The sequence below is a fragment of the Buteo buteo genome, chromosome 8, assembly GCF_964188355.1.
Source record: "Buteo buteo chromosome 8, bButBut1.hap1.1, whole genome shotgun sequence".
Classification (NCBI taxonomy): domain Eukaryota; kingdom Metazoa; phylum Chordata; class Aves; order Accipitriformes; family Accipitridae; genus Buteo; species Buteo buteo.
Window position 1 is genome coordinate 12,177,317 of NC_134178.1, and position 22,601 is coordinate 12,199,917.

The following is a 22,601-nucleotide window of genomic DNA, read 5'->3' on the forward strand; positions in this document are numbered from 1 at the left end:
AGTTAGAAAGGAAAACAGACTGTGGAAAGGCATGTTCCTCTTTGTGCGTAAAATTTCAGGGCTACATTCCCTTAATTAAACAAATCACCAAGAGAAGAGCTACAGACGCATTTTGGGTAACCCATCTGGTAGGTGTGTCACCATTTATACAATTTGGCACGGAACAGGACAGAGCAAAGCTGTTGTCCTGCGAGTGCCATCTCAGGCAGTGTTCAGCAGTTAAGAGTTGCTCACACCACGGTTTTGTCACCAGTAGAGTAGCACAGGGCATCTTTCTTTGTCCCAGCAGCAGTAAAGCAATCAGTTCAGTTTTCTGCAAAAATGAATCATTTAGTCCCTTTTGCAATATGGATCACTTGGGAATCGCTGAATAGGGAGCTGTTATGATAGAAAATGGAGCCTCTTTGTAGAAGAGGTAAATAAATAGTCAGCATGGTATTTGCTGTCACAAAACTGATGGAGTGAACAGGAAACCCAGTGGCTTTAGGTAGAGCTGGTCTCCTCTTTGGGTAGGAGATGACTTTTCTGCAGTCCCAGTTTCTCTGCTTGTCTGAAAAGATCCAAGTGCATGAAAAAAAGCAATTCTTACTGTATGTATTTTGGTCTTGGAAAATGCAACATTTTCTATATTAGTGCCTTTAGCAGTGGAATTTACAATCAGGTAGTTCTCTATTTATTAAATGTTGGTACTCAGAAAAGGTTAAAAGGTACTTTCTTCACCACCAGAAGAGTTCTTTCTCCCTTGTATGCCAGTTCCTATGTTCCTTCCTCTCAGCCACTGAAATAAAAACAATATTCAGGCACCAAACTCGGAAGTGTTTTTCTGTGCTTTGACAACTTAGAGATGGTATTTCCCATCCACTGTAAGTCTTCTGGATGAAACACTGGACTGTGCTGAACCATAAACTGTCTTTGGCTTATTTTTGACAACTGCAAAAGGCAGAGCCAGCTTTCTAATCTTCCACAATACCATTTCTCCAGTTAAAGGCTGCATTTGCTCCATGAGTTAACGTCTTCACTGGCGGGTTGACCATCTGCCATTTGTTCTCCTCTTTCAGCTCTTCACAGAAACACATGCCCAGCGATGGGATCTAGGAAGGAAGTTACCAGCAGAGTTACTAGCAGGGTCATTGCTTTGACATGAAAGAGGGGGCTTTGCTACAGAAGAGAGCAGACCCTGAGACTGTTCTGGGAGGAGAGACCAGGACATTTTGCCTCTTCTGAAATGAACTAAAAACAGACTGGAGGCCTGTGGGGTGAAAGCTGAACTTGTGTCATCACCCCATGTTCATACTTGGATTTGATGATTAAAATATATTCACTCCTCCTTATGCATTGACAGTGGTAGTAAAAATATATCTAAAGACTGAATTCTCTGGTTGGTTATACCAAGGCAGATGGTGAGGAAAACTGGGGTGAAGAATTCTGCCACTGGTGATAATACACAAATAAAGTAAACAAAAACCCTTGGCGACCAATCTCAAGCACAGGTCCCACTTGTGAAGCTGGCAAGAAAACCCTTCTCCACTTCATTCTGTAGCTGAGCACTGAAGCTGTGAACTTAGTGACTTGAAAAACACACAGCTTCTTAAAGAGTGACTCACTGAATGTAGCTGCATGTTACACTCACAACACCACGGGGAGGAGAGGGAAGGCTAGGTCCAGATGGAGAGGTTTCCAAACGTGCCCCTTGTCTGTTAAATGTTACCTGGCATTGACTTCCCATGGGAGTTGGACAAAAAATTTCTCCAAAGACTTAGCTGCTAGTCACATACTGTTCACCAGGAGAAAATCATCCTCTTGACCTCCTGTGCTTTGCTAAAACTACATGAGATTCCCTTTGTAATGAGAAAGCTAATGTTGTTGGTATTGGCACGCAGTTACATGCATGTCTCACCGCATAAGCAGGCTCCTTATTAACAGTATAATAACACAAAACCAAAGCTTCCTGCTGAAAAAAATCTTCTTACCTTTCGTACCCCCTGAGCAAAGTTGCTGCTGTCTCTGGCAGGGAGCCCTAACAGAGGTCGGGTGAAAGATGCCAAGGAAGAGCCATGGCCCACAATGAGGATGACACCTGATACACCAGAAAAAGCAAAGAAAAGTAGTAAGGGAGCTGCAGCACTGTCAGGTTACCCATCAGCAGATGGATATGAGGCTCTTTAGGGGCTGTTCATCTTTGCAGACCTTTTTGATAATGTGGCAGGGTATACTGTGCTGGTCAGAAAAAGTCTGGTGTGTTGTATGCATGCCAGCTATTTAGAAAAAGCATTTGCTAGGAAAAGAGAGAAAAAAAAAAAAACTTTCCAGAAAAGTATAGTATCTTATGCTGAGCTACATCCCGATGTAGAAAGATGAAGCAAAGTATACTCTTGCAATTTAGTAGTCTACTGTTTCCTGTTTAATTTTGCTTTTTAATTTCTATCCCATAAATCACATTTATTTTAATTTAGTGTAGCCCAGGACAAGGACTAAGAGTTTACCTTAAGCTTTATGGAATACAAACAACTTACGTTAAATGTGTTTCTGTTGGCAAATCTTTGCCAGTTCCTGTTACTGAAAGTCTCTGACAGAATATACAAAGATCTGAAACCTTTACCTTTGCTGGGGCAGGCAGTGATGATCTGTTTTATAACCGCAGAGCTTCTGCTTACATATTCTTCATAACTTTCCGATGGCACCAGAGAAGAGAGTGGGAAGTTACCCCTGATAATAAAATCACAAATGTATGTTAATCTAGATGAATACTGGGACATTGTCAGCACTATTGAATGACTACGCCAGAGAAAAGGCACTTGGTTAAAAGGATATAGGTTTTTCTACTGACTGGACTGACATACTGCTGCCTCAGCTTGCATGCAGCATTAGTGTCCCCCATGGTAATTGCCATTAAATCTTATAGTCAAATCTCATAGCTCATAAGGCACCAGATGCAGGGAAAACCATGCTTTAATAAAACTTTACAGTGGAGATTATTTAAGGTAGGATTCATGCCTAAGAAAAGCTTAAGCTTTGAGCAATTCTGTCAGCAGGGACCACTGCCCAGCTATGGACTGCAGACTTGCAGAGCTGCCCAGCTCTAGCAATCCCGACCGAGTTCAAACCAAGGCGAGACACTGACGATGTGAATGCTTTCAAGATCTGGTGCCTCAGCGTTAGTCTCCTTAATAAACAAAGCAAATCAAACTCAGCAACAAATGAGGCATATCTGTATTAGCTGGACAAATGGATAGTACAGACTTTCACTTCCAGAGTTAAAAAAAAAAAAAGTGTTTCCAGCACCAAAATGCACCACTCCTAAGTATCTGAGCTCTTTGAATGAGACCCGGCGTTCTTCTTTCTTTTATATGCCAGGGCTCTTCAGGCACTGAATAAACATTCCCTAAAAAAGCATGAGCCAGACCTTCAAAGTGCTGCGAATCAAGGCAGCCCCGCAGACCCAGTAGGTCTTGGGTCGATGGGTGCTGCGCACCCTGCACAGACCCGTCCCAAGGCTCCGCAGCACCTTCCAGGACACCAGCTCTGTCCGGCCGCGGGAGGAGGGCTGGGGGCTGCCCCAGTCCGGCGGCAGTGGGGAAGAGCCCGCAGGGCCCCAGTGTGCAGTGGCCGGTGGTGCCAAGGGTCGGGAACACCAAATTCCCGATTTTGGGAGGCCCTGACAGCCTAGTTGAAGGTTGTCATTTGCAGTGAGTGAATATGGTAAAAGCAGCCCCTGGGACCTGAGGATTTTGAACCCTGCATGCGACGGGAAGAAACTGGCATCATATGTACAAGTTTATTGCTGTTGTGGTTTAACCCCAGCCAGCAACTAAGCACCACGCAGCCGCTCACTCACTCCCCCCCCACCCAGTGGGATGGGGGAGAAAATTGGGAAAAAGAAGTGAAACTCGTGGGTTGAGATAAGAACGGTTTAGTAGAACAGAAAAGAAGAAACTAACAACGATAATGATAACACTAATAAAATGACAACAGTAGTAATAAAAGGATTGGAATGTACAAATGATGCCCAGGGCAATTGCTCACCACCCGCCGACCGACATCCAGCCAGTCCCTGAGCGGCGATTCCCTGCCCCCACTTCCCAGTTCCTATACTGGATGTGATGTCCCATGGTATGGAATACCCTGTTGGCCAGTTTGGGTCAGGTGCCCTGGCTGTGTCCTGTGCCAACTTCTTGTGCCCCTCCGGCTTTCTCGCTGGCTGGACATGAGAAGCTGAAAAATCCTTGACTTTAGTCTAAACACTACTTAGCAACAACTGAAAACGTCAGTGTTATCAACATTCTTCGCATACTGAACTCAAAACATAGCACTGTACCAGCTACTAGGAAGACAGTTAACTCTATCCCAGCTGAAACCAGGACAATTGCTCATCCACCCTATTTTTGCCTGGACCCGAGTGAGGTGCGAGGGGTCTGAACCCTGTAGTTAGCATTACTTCAGAGCTTCCCCTCTGAGCTTCTCACTGGTCTGCATTTGCACACTTTCTTTTGAGGCAAGTGTACTGAAGAAACTAGGGAAAATGGTCTGCTGGTGGTAAAACACACCAGAAAGCACTATGATCCAAGAAAATGAAGCATTTTATTCCTTCATGCAATTTCAAACAAAGATGCTTGGCTGTAAGAAATGCATTAAGACATGAGAAGTTTCCTTTCCCCCTGTCTTGTAGATGTGGGAAACCCCAGAGACACTCACCTTTATTAGCTGAGTAATTTCCTGGATCTGGCTCTGCACTGCAAACACAGAGCAGCCTGGTTTGCGACCAAGATGAGGAGCTAGATTGAACTGGAGGCTTATCATTTCCTGCCCTGCGGTGGTTTGCAAGCACTCAGAAAAGGCATCACCTCCCCCAAGTTGCGAGGCCCCCAAAAAGTCCTCGATACGAGCGACGCAAAACAAAACACCGCCCCTCCCCGACTGAATTTGGCACAAACATCAATTGCAGTGAAACGCCGTTACCCTGCCTGCCCCCAAAACCGCAAGGGCGGCAGGCTCGTGTCGGGCTCCCCTCTCTCTCCCCAGACGCTGCGTGGATCTGCCCCGGGGTGCACAGGGGGTGGCCCCCCGCTTTCCCTTCCTCTTGTAGCTCTTGCTTCAGTGAGGCAAAGCGGCGGCGTTTCAGGCGTGGAGCTGGGCTCCCTGCCACCTCCCAGCCTGTGCCCCCCCTCTGCCGCGGGGCAGACCTCTCGCCGCTGCCCTGCGGACCCTAAACAAAGGGCTTACTGACTTTTCCTAAAATCACATTTCTTCCTCGCTGAAAACCAGCACGTTATTTACCCAACGGGTTATTCTTCACGTTTCTAAAGCGTGCTTTGCTTGAGCCAAAGGCAAAAACAAAACTCCTGGTACCTGACACTAACGCCTATAATGCAGCTATTTTTGCGCGTGACAATCCACGGGCCCGAACCAGCGAATCTGAAGGCAACACCAAAGGAGGGTTGGTCCCATACACAAGTATCAGCCGTTTGTGCACATGCAGGTGTACCCACGTGCACGCACGTTCCCAAGCGTGCGTGTGTGTCTCTGTGTCAGAGCAGCAAAGTTGACTCTTGACACAAGATACCTGACAGCATATCATATTTGGGGAACACTTCATGCAGACTTGAATTTGATCAGAATCACCCATTTTTTTGCAGTGTTCATAATGGTTTATGACAAATATAAAGACGAAGAGATACCTCAGGGAAAAAAAAACCCCAACTGCTTTAACAGCTAGATATGGAGCAATTACCTGTAACTTGTGTCTATTTTGTAAGAGGCCTCTGCCAGTTCTGTCACATCCATGAATTTAGGAATTACTCTGCTTACTTCCCACTTGGTCCATTCAAACAGTCCTGGTTCCACCCTGATTTTGACTTTTTGATCTAATTTAAGCCCTGAAAGAACAAAAAATCTTTATTAAGAAGAGAAAGGTACACTTGAAGTGTTACATTTGTGCTGTACATTATACCTTGTTGGCTGTAAGATTTTCATCAATGAAAAAGAATTATTGTCAAACAAAAGAGGATCGTGTTGATTAAATTAAGTCAACATTATATTCTTGTCTGACTAATGTTAAGTCACTACAAATTCTTACATTATTATTATTTCTGGAGCTCTCTTGTGATGATCTGCAAAGTACAGGAGATAATAAAGACCTCAGTAATGTTGCAATCTGAATAAACTTTAGACAGGAAATGTTTTTACCATTTTTATATAGCATTTTACTCAGTGGTCCTTGGTGGGGCAATAAATTGTCCTACAGTGTTAGAAATAGAATTCTCTTGTCAAAAGACACGTTATTTTGTTGATAATTCTCGAGAGGTTACTGAGTGGTACTAGTTCCCAGAAGAAATGCACTCCCATCGTAATTCTGATATAAACATGATAATAAACTGTGAACCTCTGACAGACCTGTGGGAGGGGACAGGAGAGGAAAAATGAAGAGAAGAAGAGGGAGGGGGAGAAGGAGAAGGAAAGAGGTTCTGCAATATGAAGGAATTAAAATAGTTTGGCTTGCAAAGGCAAATGCTTTCAGGAGAAAGTTGTCTTCCCTGATTCACATACATATCCTTCAGAGCACTGGAAACATTTGCTTTTTGGAAGAGGTGGCAGTGGTGATCTGATGAGCAGCTACTAATGTTGAATTCAACCTGATGTAAAACACCACTGCTCCATATAACATTAGATTCCATGTTAACCAGCGAGGACTAGAGTTAATGGGATAGTACTCTCCAGACCATACACACGGCAGCACGTTTGTTACTGCCTGTATTACCAAGCTAGACAAAAACCACCTTGTCTTCCCTGCTTAAATGTAACAACAAATAGCCACAAAGTCGTACATCTTCTTAATTACTCATCTCAGAGACTTCACAAAAGTTTGACGAGGACATTTTCACCGTGGCAAAAGCACCCGGCCAGTTTTGCTGCCTTACCCTGCAGTATGTGTTGAGCTGTCTGTATGCAGCGGAGCGCGGGTGATGAGTACACGTAGCTGACTGTCACCCCCTGGTCCAGCAAAGCTTCTCCTGGATGGGAACAGCAAAGTGAGTTCCTCTTTCACAAACCACGACAGATGAGAAAATACTACAAAATACTTTCTGCAAAAAAGAGCTTGGAGCTTTTCAGTTTCGTTGACATGGGATACATTGACAGTCCCATTCTATTAATTTTTTTCACACTGTTGGCTGCCTGAGCTCGCTAAAAAGCTCATTCTGGTTGTAACAGCAAGTTTAAAATGAGTGTTTGGAAAATAATTTTAGAAGATTCACTCAAATTCTGCAAACAGCAGTTAGGTATTTGGGTGTCTCCATATATCTGAATCATCAGAGATAAACATTTGCACCAGACTTGCATTGTCACAGTCAGGTGTGGCTGCTCAGGGAGCAGAAACAGCTTCATCTGGTGAGTGACCTGAGTCAGACTAACCCACAGCAGCCAGCCATCAGGCACCTGTGATGAGGTGACCACACGCTGCCGAACATGAAGCTGCTTCCTCTGGTCAGCCCCTTCGTTCCTCACTGCCCATTCAGTGACAACTGCATAAGAGGTTAGTCCCTTGCAGACACACAGCAGGGCACAGCTAGTGTTTGCAGCTTCTTTTTTTTTCTTTGCCAGGAACTGGCAGAATGGGTCTCCAAGACGAGCAACCAGCCCCACCCTCTATTTTACTGTTAAACAAGATCTTGCAGCGGTTGCCCATACAGAATTGTTACCACAATGAGTGCTACTAAGAAGTTTTTCTACTACAAAGCCAGTATGAGCTTTTGCAGGTGATGAAAGCCTGCTTCCCAAGCCCTGACAGTTTCAGTAGGATATTATCCAGCTTACCTATAAGCCTTGACTGGAAAACACCACAGGAAGATAAAGGAGGATCGCACTCAAAATTCTTCATGCTGTCTTTCCGCTTCGGCAGGGTGGAAGGGAAGTTCAGATCAGCTCTGTAGTATTTTCCTGAAATGAAGTGGGACATTTTGCCGCTGTACGAGGGAGGCAGCAGCTAACACACAGGCTGCGTTTCGTTATAATGGCTTTGTTTCTTCTGAATGGTAGAATGGCTGGTTCTGAAAACTCAGCCCGGAATGACATCTCGACTGGCAAGTGAAACCGGTCGGGGTCTGTTCTCTGGCCACGAGGGCAAGTGAAGAAGCAGGGTGTCTGCCCAAGGAGCCAGTCTCTCTTCCCTCCACCTCAAACACCCATGCTGTCTGTCCAGTGGGGACCGACCCTGGTCTGTGCTCTCCCCAAACCTTGCCTGGAAACTGTAGGGGTGAGGGGGAGCTGCCATCAGCCAAGACCACGCCAGGGAGACAGTTTGGGGGATCATGGGGCAGTGCCTGAACTCAGATGCCTACAGGATTATTTCAGTACTACAGACATAGTGTCTCACTGGTGTAAAAACCTGGTGACTACTATTACCCTAAGGGTACCATATTCTAAGGTCACAACACTGGCTTGGGAAATCACCTGTCCTAACAAAACAGAACCTCTTATGCAAGTTCAGAAGGAGCAAAATGTGGGATGAGAGAGAGGGCAGGAAATCGTGAGACTTCGGCTTTGTGGGGCTCAAATGAAACAAAAATCCACTCCCTATTGATATTCTTTTACCACTGCCAATGACAAAAAACAACATTTCCACTGAAGGAAAATGAAACCAATGAATTGATTATGCAGCCAGAAGGTACCATGCTCATTATCTAGCGTGAATTTTGGACACTTTAGATAGGAGATCTCCAGCATAACAAAGGAGACTTTCAGCATAAAGCTCTTCCTTCTGAACTCCCACCTTCTTGTTACACTCCTTCCTCCTGACACACAGTTCCCTGTTCTGGGTCAGTTTTCTTCACCTCAAAACATACATTTTTGAGAAAGAAGGTGAAGAAATTCAACTTTTCATTTAGGTCAGTGCTGACATCTCCTTTCCACCATGGTTTGCTCTTGCTCTTCTTCCCCAGATTTGACTAGTGACATACTGTGACTGATCAACAGACCATGATTCTGACTGAAGTGCAGAAATTTGGAGGGGTCTGACGACCACCACCTTGTGTAACAGGCGGTAAAGATGTTGTGTTTTGTACATCCGTCAGTGAAACACACATCCATCAGTATCACAAGAGCTTTGATTGGCCTGCAGAGTTTATCCAACATAAACATGAAGGACTTTAGGACATTACGAAATACTGGATGCATGCAGGTCAAAGCAGTGCTGTACCTGACTTGCAATGTTACTCACTCTTTTGCGTCAGTGTTTACGTTTACACATAGGAGACTGAATCTTTTGTACCTATTACTGGGATTAATTGGTTTTGGTTCTGATTTGCTAAGATCCTTCCACTATCTTACTCACCATCTGCAGTCAAGCACTGTTGAAGCCAAGATTTGCCGAAGACCTGATCAACTCTTTCCCCATGACGCATAACCAGCACACCTCTTCGCAGGGTGGCATTCTGCGACAGCTGTGTAAAAAGGGTTTTTCATTACGATATTATATATAACCTGCATAAAAATTCTGGATTCCTGGATGCTGCCTGATGGAGGAAGGAAGAGCAAACCTGCCCTGGGAGGTTTATAACAAACACAGAGGGGGAGAGAAGGAGCTGCTATAATAGGTGCCTATCTTTAGGACAATAGTAAGCCTGACTGGCTCTCCACTGAAGGCAAATGAAAGAGATCCCTGACCTTCATGGGCCACAGATTAGGTTTTAAATCTATGTTTACACTAGTGAAAGGTAGTGCTGATAACAAATCTTTTCATTCCAGCGTGGGAAGGAATTATAGTTTTAATATATATCATACAGTTGGTATAAACAGAAGAGGGAAACTAGCTAAGATTTAAGTGGCAATGCTCTTTTCTACACCAGGACTAACACCAAGCTCATCCTTCTTTTCCTAATGAAAACATTACTTTTACACTTTTCATAACTGTGTGGCCAAGTCAACAGTGAGCCCAGTTTTCCTCCAGGGCCACCTTTTACTCAGACTGCATGGAATTACAAATAAATTCTGAGTAGTTTGGGTTTAGTATACAATGCACATTAAATACAGATGAGAAGATAGGGGGAAACAGGTCAAAGGCTTTAAAAGTTTTTCAACCCATCGCAGCATTACTGCTGCAGCGCTGAGGTTAGCGATGTGTATCTTCAGCAGCAGAGAAGGGAATTCTTAAGAAGTGGTATGAGATTTATATTCATGTATTCTGCTAAACGTTATTGCATTTCTGCCATAAAACACGAATCAACCACCGCAAGATCAGAGTTTAAAACTAGGGTTTTGTGGTCTTGCTCTTCTGCTTAGGAGGAACCCAGAGGCTGGGGAAACTCCTAGACTGGAGACGTGCACATCTGCAAAACATGTTCCTCAGGCCAAGTGGTGGCTCTGCCACAGATCTGAGCTAGATAAGAGAGGCTAAGAGCAATCAAGAGCCGGTGGAAGGACATACATGTGACTTGTGCAGATGTTTCTGTCTTACGGTTGTACACACGGCATCCTGGGACCCCCCAGGATGGAAGTTCCCTCAAGGTGTCCTCAAGTTTCTCTGATGCTAACACAAATGAACCCAGGGTTATCCCCAGCACAGCCAGAAGAGAGGCCATGGGGCCAGCAAGCCCAAAGGGGTTTCTGCAGCATGCCAGTGTGCTGGAAAGGACCGTCTTGGCATCCCTGACAGTCAGAGCCAACAAGGCAGTGCAGGTGCAAATGTGCTGTAGGTAAAAAACCAGAGTCCTTATTTGTTTTGCTCTTCCCACCAGAAGACCAGTGGAAAACCTGGGAAAAAACTGATACATGTTGATTTTGAAACTGGGACAAAAATGTAATCCCATCAGTGCTGCTAACCTTTACAGCTGGCTGTACTCCTGCAGCAGTTCTATGCAGTTATTTACATTAACTCTGTATCTAAAAATACAAAAGAAAATGAAACACTTAAATGTGCCAAGATCTGGGACCAGGTAAACCATCAAGGTGACATCCATAGGATCCGGACATAAAAGTAACAATGAACAATGAACCTAATTCTGCTCTAATTACTCTGCTATGAACCCACATGAAAGTCAGGGGATCTTGTGCCCGTGTCTCACTTGTCAGACTTTTCACCATACCTCTGCACAGCTTGCCCAGTAAGGCTGTGCACAGAGAAACCTGAGCAGAGAACTCATATGTTGTGCTATTATGACAGCAACAAAAAATCTTATGAAAGAAGGCAAGAGTAATATGCATGATATAAGTCACAAAATATTTATGAGATATTATACCCTACAGTATAAGCGTATCTCTGTGTGTGTGTGTGTGTGTGTGTGTGTGTATATCTGCATTACAACCTAACATGAAACCTTACAACCTAACATGAAAATGTGAGGGAGAACAAGGAAGATAATATTAAATTTACTAAATGCTTTTAATACATAGTATATCTGCACAAGCACCTGGCAAAGATTAGAAATGGGAAAAACCAGTTACCTGAAGAGAAAGTACATTGGTTACGCTCCTTGACATACTAGGATTATGGACTTCTCCATTCAGCTTTACATTAGGTTCATTTTCTGTTTGGGTGAATAATCTCGAAGCTGTTACAAAAACATATTCCCTGTAGAAAAAGCAGAAGCAACACACACACAAACATACGGGCGCACACACAAATAGAAGGGATTTTTAAGTTGTGATTTTGTCTACAGAGATGTGTAAGTCAGGATTCATGTTCCATTCAATATTTTTTTGCACGCTTGCAATCCACTTCATCACTTTGTTCGTGATTTAGAATCTGCAGCGGAAAAATGAATCTAAAATAATATGAATCGATGGCATATATTGTGTGTAACTCTGCTGAAGTGTGATCTTCAAACAGGAAATACTCCCTGGTTGCCTCCTCTCTGTCTCTGAGGACTCAATAAGTGCACCTACACCTCCCTGCTTAGAAAAATCAGCTCTAATCTACAAGTGGCATCAGCCGTGCTGTCAGCGGCAGAACAAAGTGCAGGAAGCCAGACAGATGCCTGCTGATACAGGGTAAATCAACAAGACAAGGGCTCAAGGTGGTGGAGCAACCTCTGCGTGGTTTCATTTCAAGTTAACTTTGCAAGTCTTTGAAATGAGAAAAAAGAAGAAGAAAGCACTGAGCCAGGCTGAAGACTCAGTCTGCCCGGCAGAACGTGGTCTTTTAAAATTCATTAGGACGTTCAGGTTGTTCAAGAGCAAACAGGGGTCATCCCTTGAGCAGCTGAACTAATGAACTCCGGGTGTCTCTGGGTGCGTGTCCTATGTCCCTTCTTCCAGAAGTCTCGGCGTCCCACCCAGACCCCCCGGACCCCCCTCTCCTCTGCCCACGCTGCCTCCAGTTCCCGCCTGGCAGCCCACAGCTCATAGCGAGGAGGAACGCTGCCACGGCCCCCCAGCAGGAAAAGCGGCTGACATAAAGCAACACCCCCGAAACCCCAGCTTACCTGTGCTTAACCCACGTGTCTGACTCGCTGGCCCTCTCAGTGTAGTTTTCGGGAATAAAACCCCTGCAGCCGGTCCGATGCGAGGTCCCGATCACCCAGCCTTCGCTCACGTCGGACTGCTGCGTCGGGTCAACGTAGACGAAGTCGCCGGCGTTGATCATGAGTTCGTCGATGTTCTGGGGCTTGTACTGGAAGAGGGCCCGCAGCGTCTGGGGGAACACGCAGCAGGGTCAGGCTGCTGCCCACAGCCCGCTGCTGCACGTGCCACAGCGGTTCAGGAGATGCTTGTTCAACTCTCCGCTGGACACACCGACCGCTACTATTTTCCGCTCTGCAAACGCTCTTTAACGGCATTTTGGCAGAGAAAAAGGAAGACACTACTGCATTTGCAGTATGTGTAAAAATTAGGCACTTGGTTTCCATAAGAATACTTTTTTCCCTGTAACTAGTACAGACTTATTTGGAAGCAAACATAGCAAAAGCATTGTCAGCTGGTTTTGTGATTACTTGCAGCTCTCCTGAGTGTGACCAAAATCCAATATAAGGCTTGTGACAAAGCAATATACTGATCTGACTAAAAAATGTTGATCATTCCATAACTTAAAATTGGAAATGAGAACTGGAAAAATGTCGACTGGTTTTAACCAGGAGTTTGTCAAGCAGAAAATCATCAGCGACAACTGTGCCCTGCTCACTGATGTTTAATCTGTGCAGTTTTCATCATGGCTGGAACAATCAAGAAAACTGATTTTGCTGAATGGAATTTTACTGCAAAGCTGTGATCTGACAAATCCTAGCAAATATTCAAAGATCATCATTTCCTGTCTCTCTTATCTTTTCATGTCATGGTAAGATTATTTTTTTCTGCCGGAGTTGGGAATTAGACCTTGCTGACATGCAGGTCAAACAGCCTAACATAAAGGTATCTTCTACCAATTCATGAGTACAGTTTTTCAACCCAAAGAGGTACTTGAAATAACCATGCTTTTTGAAACACTGTACTGTGCATGCACTGGTTTTCTTCATGGAAAAAAAAAGGCAGATGACTGTAGCAAAGAGTCTGACCATGGGCTCAGGAACTTAAATAAATCTGATGACAGTACCTGGTAATGCACAAAACGCATGTCCCGTGAGTAGAGAGCCGCTACCCACTGGCAGCTCTCCCCTGGGTTAATGCATTTGGCCAATTCTTCCAAAGTCTTCTGATGGTGAGGATAAAACTTGTGAGCCAAGGTAAGGTGGAGCTGCTTTAGGCAGGGCTTCACATGGCAATCTAGGAATCAAACAATCATGTCACAACATAGAAGTGAAGGTCATTTAAAGCTCTTCTTGTTTAGTCCTACATGTTTTGCATGCTACAGGAAACACCATAGTAATCAGTAGTGGAGTAGATCAGAGTTTTGCTGAATAACTGTTTTGCTGAATAACTGTTTTGCAGAATGTCATGATTTTAATCATGCCAAAATGATTCATAAATCTGGACTTCATTTGCTCCCTGGCTTCAGCTGGGAGAAAAGAAATGAACAGGGTTTGAATTCCTCTCCCAGTCTGAGATGTATTGAACTTGTTTCTCTGAGATGCAGCTCTTCTGGGGTTGTATCCCCTCAGTCTCAACTGGTGGTGCAGTTTCCCTTGGATGTCATTGGAGTGGGGATTAGGACCTTCTTCTCAAGGATGCAGTCAGGCCATTAGGCTGGGCCATAGCACCATGGAGATGGAGGTCTGGGCATAGGGAGGATTATATCCCCACCCATCTTGGATATCCTGATCGATGACCTATCAAATTACACAGCTAACCTTTTCTTCTTCTAGATAAAAGCATTGTGTCTTCAAAAACCATGCTTCCCTAGCCATGTTATTTTCAAATCTGTGGGGAGAAAGGGTGTTTGCTGGCATAAAACATCAGCTAAGCTTCCCTGCAGGCACAAGAAATGCTTTCAGTAACATGCCTAAGCATTTGTGCTATGACCCACCCATTTTCCCTCTGATTTTGGTCCTACCTGCCTGGGCTGAAGCCTCTGATGAGAATGCCAGAGCAAACTCTTTGAGGATATTTGCATGGCTGTCACCAATGAAGAAGCCAAGGTAGCTGGTGGATGAATGTAGTGATAGTGAAATAGATGGTGGAAAGCACTGTGAAAAGCTGTCACCGACTCGCTTTAAGGTGTCATACAATAATTCCACTTTCTGGTCTTCACACTGAAAGAAAACAGGAGGAACAGGCTTTACCCACTGGCTCAACAGCCACTATTGTAGCCTGTGTCATACAGTAATAGCAGAAAATGGTGCAGGAATTAGACTTCCTGAGAAAGACAACACACCTACAAACTTGCTTGAAATTCCTGGTATTAAGATCAGTAATACTGGGCAGTTTGATCAGCACAGTATCCTGGTGCTATAACAGGAGATGGAGCCTCCTACCAGCAGGCTGGATAGGGAAGAGCCAAAAGATTTTACCATCTGACAGGTGTGCAGTAACCTGACTGAAATGAAGCAGGGATCATGATTTCCCTCTTCAATTCTAAGTAAGAATTTGCATTATTGTTACCTGACAGCTGAAATAGCTCCTGCTAAAACTTCAAGATCTCAGACGCTGAGCAACATACTGGAGCAACATACTGGGCTGTGGGGTGAAAGAGGCAGGTGGGATCCTGCACCAGGGCAAGTGCCATGCAGCAGGATCCGCCGGGGCTGACAAGTCCGGGAGCTGCGAAAGACGTGGGGAGTCAGGAAACAGGAGAGGGCTGTGTCGGGAGAAGGAGGTGGGAGGCAGGTCAGTGAGTCTCGCTTTCTGCCTGTGAGGCATCCAGGCCAGCTCTTGCTGACAGCTGACGAGCAGAGAATAGCACCGGAGGGTGCATTTATCCCTAGAAATATGCTACCTGAAACAGGGTGGAGGTGCCTGAGGTGAGGGTTGCAATTCAGTCATCTCTCCAGGGGCAGGCCTTTAAACTTGACACCTGACAACACCATGGCATTCGTTATTAATTCATGATTTTTGTTCTGTGTAATTGTGATTAATGGCCACAGGGTACCCTGCTATTCAATATTTTGCAACAAAATACTCTTATTTTCACTGTCTATACTTAACAGCATGGTTTAGCATGAAAGTATGATTAACATAATAATTTTGTCCAGCTACTCTAGCTCATATCTGTTTCAGCGCATCTCAGCTGCAGCTGGTGTTCATGTGCAACACCGTCAGTGTGTGAAAACTGGATACCAGTTGGCTCCAGAGTTTTTTCAGACCTTTGCTGGTCTTTGCTGATACTGGGGTATTCACCTGTGCAGGAGAAGGAGTTCTGCTGGGAAGTTCTTTAGAGGGTTACCGTTCACTCAGAAGGCCAGCTAGGAGGACAGTAGCATCTCCAGAACCAGAAAAAAGCCCAACAAGAGTCCAGCACAGGAGCCTAACTTCCATGTTAAATTATTGACAAAGTGACTCAATTGCACTGCTGGACTCCCGTCCAGCTTCCCTTGCTCCTTCCATCCCTGTGCATTTTGCTTCTCCCTTTTTCACAGCATCCAAGCTTCAGTAGAAAGGGTACAGACTGGAACATGCCACCATAGCAATGACCTTCTGGCTGGGGCTCTCTGGGCTAGGTAGCGGTTTCCCTGAGATTCCCATAGGCATAATACCAAAGTTGTCTATACCCTATGATAACGCTGTCACGGCTGCACAGTTGGCTGAAGCCAGCCACTGTTGCCCCAGGCAGGAAGGTTTAACATCCTAGATGGATGCAGCAATGGGCATGGTCTCTCTAGCCTGCTGATAGTTGCGTGTGGGGAGCAGTGCTTCACCGCTGGCAGGTCCATGTGCAGCCTGGACTGCACAGAGTTGCTCTAGATGGATGCTAGACACGTGTCACTCAGCTACCCTGAAGCATCCCACTGGCCCCAACACCCAATTTTTAGGTATGCCAAGGGCTAAGGTGGGTAGCTAGAGCAGGTAGTGGGAAGAAAGCCCCCGGTGCCTATGCAGGGGCTGAACACTCAAATATTAAGCAAACACGCCTGGACCTAGGTCATGTTAGCTTGATCACCAAAGAGAATTTCTGGTATAAGACAACTGTAGGTGGTCCACTTCCACCAGCAGTTTATATTTGAGCCTTGCACGCCTTTTGCGCTTTACCGTGAAGAAGTCGCAGAGAGTGATGTGTGGAAAAATCTCATGGGCTCTGTTTTTCCCGCACTGGCGCTTGCTTTCCTTCCAAAACTCTTGCAGATGGTCATGCAAACGGCCGGTGGGACACAAGTAAAGAGCATACTCCTGAGGGATTGGGTCCTCCAAAGAGGGATCGTTGCAGTGGGAGTGCAACCTGAAATCAAGAGCATATCACAGAGAGTAAAGTATGTGCACAGCTTACTCTTGTTTCCTGTGGTTGAAGGCATCCATAGTAGAGATCAGAAAAAGGAAATACAAAGTTGTTGTTTTCTTACAAGGGAAAAGCTAAATTAAGAGCTCCTTACAAATTTTCTCTCTGAAATATTAACTAATGGAGAATGGGTTTTTCTTCTGCTTATTTTTTGTGTACTTTACATTCTAGTATGTGCCTTCATTTCTTTCAATGTCTGAAAATGAGACAACAAAAAAGATATTTTTAGATTTTTGGGGGTTATTCTTCCCCCTTTTTCATGACTGGAAACAGAGGGCTGGAGGAGGAAAAAGAAGCAATGGGTAGAAAATATTGAATAATGGCCAAATGAAAAATAACTGAAGATTAAAAAAATACCCCAAAAGAGCTAGCATTTTTATTCAGCCCTAGTAAAAGCAAACAAGACAAATCAGAAAATGTACAAGCAAAGATCAGAAACTCATATCCCATGTGATGACATCCTTCACCTTGCTCTTCACATGCTGTAGGTTTGGCTTTGCAGCTGTTGGATTGGTAGTGATTGATGGAAAGTATGGTGGCATTCCTGACAAAAAATTATTTGGGAAGAATCTGCCATTCTCAAATGTCTCCTCTGACTTTTTACAAAAAAAAAAAAAAGAAAAAAAAGAAAGAAACAATCAAACCAAGCCAAAAAAATCCCACAGCAAAACCCAGAAAAGAATGCAAGGAAAGACTGGATTTGATTTGAGAGTGGATTAAAGAAAAAAAATCAATTATCAGCATATGAATACTCTGTGGGACTCTTGGTACAGAAGAAAAACTTTGTAGAGATCAAGACTAACAAGTCCTTTTGACTAATGATATGTCCCTCTGACCGTCAGCCTTTCAGCTTATTTTATAATGAGCCTTCCTCAAGGGAAGAAGATAGGCTGTTTGCCTTCAGCCATTGCCATTTAACCCCATGTTATTACTGCACGTGTTTGTAACTGCAGCCATGGGTTTGCAGATATTTTCCCTGTTTCCTTCCTCCTTTCCTTCAGGATGGAAAGTCCAGGTTCCCCCCTCAGGCCCCGTGCAGAGGCAGTGAGCAGACCTCGGCGGCCACGGCCGTAAATAAGCAGGAGGCTTCAAACTGAGGAGAAGTGTCTGGTCCCATGAATTGACTAACATCACTGTGGTAAAAGTAGATGCTTCTGCCCAAGGCTGCCCTTTTCTCTCCAGCTTTTTTGATTTACCCTGGACTTTCTGCAAATAACCTCACTTCCCAGAAAAAGTACAAATACAATTATTTCTTTCTCTGCATGAACTAAACAGAAAAAAAAAAAAAAGAACTCAGATGCAGGGGCGTTTATGGCAGCTAACTTCACATTCAGTGACAGAATCAGCACATGAACAAGGATTTTTAGCCAAGTTTAATCTGAAAGCACTCCTTAAAAATCACAGGTACTTACCATTTTGCAGCATCTTCTATTGTCTTTTGTCCAGTAGCAGCCAAGGCTTTTTGCCTAACAAAAAACCAAAACAGATTCATCAGAATAACAGAAAGAAAAATTCTAGAAAGTAAAGAATGGACGTGTTATAGTCACCAAGTCTATTCTCCAGCACAGACAGGACCTCTAACAGCTAGGTTATTCCTGGCAAATACTAACGTTCTTGAAGCCCTCCAGATAGTTTTTTCCACTACAAGTCTTTAATTCCTTGAAGATTGCTAACCTGTCCTCCTTTGTGTTCTGGAGGTGTTTCCTTAGCAGCCCTACTGACTATATGGATTTCCTTAGGGTTGAGTAAACCACGCACTGGAAGAGCAGGGTTTGCTCGGTTCATAGGGTTGTTCTGGTTCAAGATGTCAGGCCCAAGCCCATACATATAAACAAAGCAAGACATACTGATGTTGGGGTTCAAAAATGTGGGTTGAGGATCTCGTAGAGGCCAGCAGAGAGCCAGATCTAAGCCACCAGTTCAGTCCAAGATGAGGGACAATATCTCACATTTCTCTCTGTTAATGCAGCTGTCATTCTCTGGGATCAGATTGGATTCCCATTTCATTTTCTCACTACAGCTTTCAAAATGCCAACTATGGGCTTCATACGAACAAGTCTCTGTGACTAAATGCTAGGTGATGGGTGAAGGATTCCAGTATTTAAGTAGCACCTGCACCCATGAACCCCATTTCCAGTCCTGTAACCCACCTACAAACTTCTCAGAAGAGACATGAAGGGAAAGTAGAGACAGTGGATGTGGAGGAAAACCTGCTAAATTATTTGGCATCTGCTCATCTCTTTCCTTCTCTCTTGAGGCCATCCTTTCTGGCCAGTGGGTCCTGAGGGCATTCATTCTTTTAGTCTCCTCACATCTTTATCCTCCATCCATCCCTGCGACACCTGAGCATGCACCAGCAGTGCAATGAGTGCATTAAGCAGCAGGACTCAGGTTCATCCTTGGTGCTTCCTCCTAGCCTTCTGTCTTCTCTCTAGTGCAAAAACTACACACGGCCTTGTTAAAAACATTTAAATGTACTTATGCAATCATGCCTGGCTCTTTAGTGGGGGCTCAACATGGATGAGGGCTAAACACGAGTTTTTCCACTCAAGCTTTAACTTCTACCTTTCTTCTCCATAAAGTAAATCAACTACCATGGCCAAATCAATGCAAAACCATGACCTACCTTGCCTAAAACTAGCCTGTGTCCTCTGTGACTGAATACCGCACATTTTCTTTCCACACCTCTGCTGGCTCTCCCTTGTCCATCACATCAAACACAACCAGCCTATGTTTTTGCCATTCTCCCCATACAGCCCTTCCTGCCGTATTCTGTTGAAATGTCAGTGCCTGCCTCTGCTCAGCCAATGATGCCAGACTTTGTCAACCACTTGTTACACCTCAAAGTCAGTGTTCTACTGCTTCATGTCATGCTGCTCCTCCTACTCGGAGAGAAGCTCTGTGCAAGCTGCCCTGAAGGCAAATCGAGCATGACTTCATCTTTTCTTTACCATAGGGCCTGCAAAATCGTAAATGTAATAAGACAAGCGAGACCTGAGACCATGGACTGTCATGCTGCTCAGTACTATCTCCTTGCTCCCTTGTGCTCCTCTCTGTGCCTGTTCCCACCTTTTGTCTCCTCATATATGTTGGCTGTAGGATGCTTTCCAGAGGGGTTTGTAGAGCCCTTAGCACCAGGAGAGTATTAGGCTGTGATAGACATTCTATGCTTCCAAGATGAGCAGTGAAGATTGAAAGATAATGCATAGAATAAATTCTGTATATACCAATTTCTCTCAGATGATAGAGAGTAGGAATAAACCTTTGAAAATCTGTATTAAAAATAGTGTCTTTACAGTGAGAACAAACTGAGTCTTCCCTAAAGCAGAAACAGCTGACACTCTTCAGTTCTGTGTAAAGCACCAGGGAAGGCCCATTTTGTTGATCTGATGCTAGGGTTGATCCTCACATATTTGGTTTTTGTTCTTTGGGGAAATGTTGCTTTGGCATGCTGGTTCTACTTTATGAAAGATTTAGTAATATTTCAACCCAGCCTCGTTTTTGTCAGGCCAGGACATCTCAAAAGACCAACTTTTCAGTACTTTCATTTACAGTTCAACCCAGGAACTGCAGAGACAGCTAAAAGGTTTTATAAAAACGCAATCAAAATTTTGAAGGTCTTATAGTCAATAAAAGCAAATAAATTAAAAAATAAAGTGCTTTTGGACATTTTGTCATTTTATGTTGATTTGCATAGTGTTTCTGCCACTGCTTCTTGATTTTGACCTGGGAAGCACAAAGCCATCTCTGTAACAGTAGAAACTGTTTCAAAGAGGATCTGAAGAACATCACATACAGGACAAAAAAATTCAAAAACTAGCTGTTGCTTTGGGGTGACCAAACTTATAGTATTACTAGAGAAATGATGAGCCAGGTTTTCAGCTGCGCAGCTAAAATTCCACTATGTGTAACTGGGAACAAGGGACCCACAGTTTCCTTGCAAGTTGTGCCCATCATGTCTAAAGTTGATCTGCTAAACACAGCTGCTCCTAAAAAAGCAACATGGCACTTCTGAATGGAGCCTTTTCAACTTGCTTAATTTTCAGTCAAAAGGGAGAGATATTGCTCTCCTTTCTAAAATATTTTTATGAGGAGTTCTTCAACATTTAAATAAAAAGATTTATTTTTTTAACAGTTTGAACCAAAGTGTCCATACTTGCCCTTCAGAAGTTGGAAAATCCTCCCCCAAACTTCCTTGTGCAACCAGAGTGATGTTTGGGGGAGGAGTGGCCACCACATTTTTTTTTTTATTAACTTGGTTAGCTGCCACCAGTTAATATCTCATCCATTCGGGTTGCCAAGAGTAGCACCTCATTCTTTACTATTACATTTTCCAGGTAAGACACGCTTTTGGAACAAGATCCTGATTCAAGACAGGAAGCAAAATTGACAGACTTAGGTGGCATCTTGTTAAGGAAAGCTTACTCTTTTAAAACAGTTTCCAGTGACAAAATCCAGCAGGAGGTCTTTGCCAGGCCTGAAAAAAACTTTGGGCAGAAGTTACATCCACATTTAACTCCCTTATAATAACAGTGGTAAGCAGAAAAAAAATGACAGGGTATATATCCCAGGAGCAAACATCAACTTCTTAACTTATTGTGAGGCCTCTCAACCTGAAGACATGGAAGCGTGTTGTGTCTTCAGATATGCACAGTATTTATTAAAATGGGTACAGAGCAGGTTGTTTTTGCAGTATGAGCAATACACACAGCTCTACAAGAAATTCAAAGCAAGACAGGTCTGATCCCTGTATAGAGACATCACCCTCAGGAAACAGCGTGGTCTCTTGATGAAAAAAGCAAGGTGCCTGCTGTCAGGATCTTATGAGAAATACCTCTTATATGTTCAATACATCTTACTGTGCAAAGGCAGCCGAACACATTACTCACGCGATATGAGCCGGGAATCCTTTGGCGAGGAGAGACTCAAGGAGTACAGAGGTGCTTTTTCTCCTGTGCTTGTTGGCCACCTTTGCGTACAGCTGTGTCTCCGCCACCGCCATCTCTTCTGCTCTTCCCCCGACCGTGTGCTGAGTGCTGACAGAAATTGGGAGGTGGGAGGAGGGTGAGAGGGAGGGAGGGAGTAAGAAAATGAAAGAGAGAGAAAGAGAAAGAGGCAGCTAAAATAAAAAAAACAAACCTCAAACGTCTTGTGATCTTTTCTGACAAAAGCTGACATCCTGTTTTCGTAGCATCTACATCTCCGATTTTTTGGTTTAGAGTGGCTAAAAAAGCAAAAGCTACCTGCAGGCTTTCCCCATCCGCCCCAGCAGAACAAGACTAGTAGTCCAAAGGTAAACACCACAGCCAGGGTGGACTTGCTGAAGGGTCTAAGATGGGATCTTTTAGCCTTTCATTTTAAATTGCTTTCTGAAAGCCAAGAAATCCACCTGAGCTACTACTGGAGCATGGTGGAGGCGAGCAGGGATGTCCTTCAGCGTGTAAGAAGTTAGTCTGCAGGCCAAATTCTTTCCTTTTGGGCTCAATTTTCATGTCTTCCCATCCCTATCGTCCATGGCTCCTGCTCTGGTCTCCTCAGCCAAAGGCGATGGGGCGGCCAACTGCGTAAGGTCAAACTCAATGTCACATCTAGACATCAGACCCCGAGGCTGGGCTTGGAGCAGCTGGGAGAAGCCTGTCCTTTCCAGTGGTGCCAGTCCCATCATGGGAGCCTTTGCAGAGCCACGCTGGCTGGTCCCCAGCGTTTCCAGCGTGGCCAGAACAGGTGAAATGGTTGGAGACAATTTTCTCTGGCCTGGGCTGTCCTCATTGAAGGTACCGCTGCTCGTGGGGGAGGACAGGACATCTTGCTG

General features: G+C 44.4%; 1 protein-coding gene across 2 annotated transcripts; it reads right to left on the reverse strand.

Moving 5' to 3' along the window:
- Window positions 1-46: 46 nt before the first annotated feature.
- UBASH3A (ubiquitin associated and SH3 domain containing A) lies at window positions 47-21,813 on the reverse strand. Of its 2 annotated transcripts, none has more exons than XM_075034704.1 (14): window positions 21,679-21,813; window positions 18,202-18,255; window positions 16,546-16,732; window positions 14,414-14,612; window positions 13,517-13,686; window positions 12,414-12,622; window positions 11,434-11,560; window positions 9,326-9,425; window positions 7,810-7,932; window positions 6,915-7,007; window positions 5,729-5,873; window positions 2,594-2,706; window positions 1,971-2,077; window positions 47-1,091 (listed from the first exon to the last, which is right to left on the reverse strand). In XM_075034704.1, the coding sequence occupies exons 1-14, from the start codon at window positions 21,789-21,791 to the stop codon at window positions 954-956; spliced, it is 1,878 nt and encodes a 625-aa protein (XP_074890805.1). In that variant the 5' UTR covers window positions 21,792-21,813; the 3' UTR covers window positions 47-953. The 2 variants fall into 2 exon arrangements, with proteins under 2 accessions (XP_074890805.1, XP_074890804.1); XM_075034703.1 differs by having other exon boundaries at window positions 9,326-9,434.
- Between the last annotated feature and the right edge of the window lie 788 nt (window positions 21,814-22,601).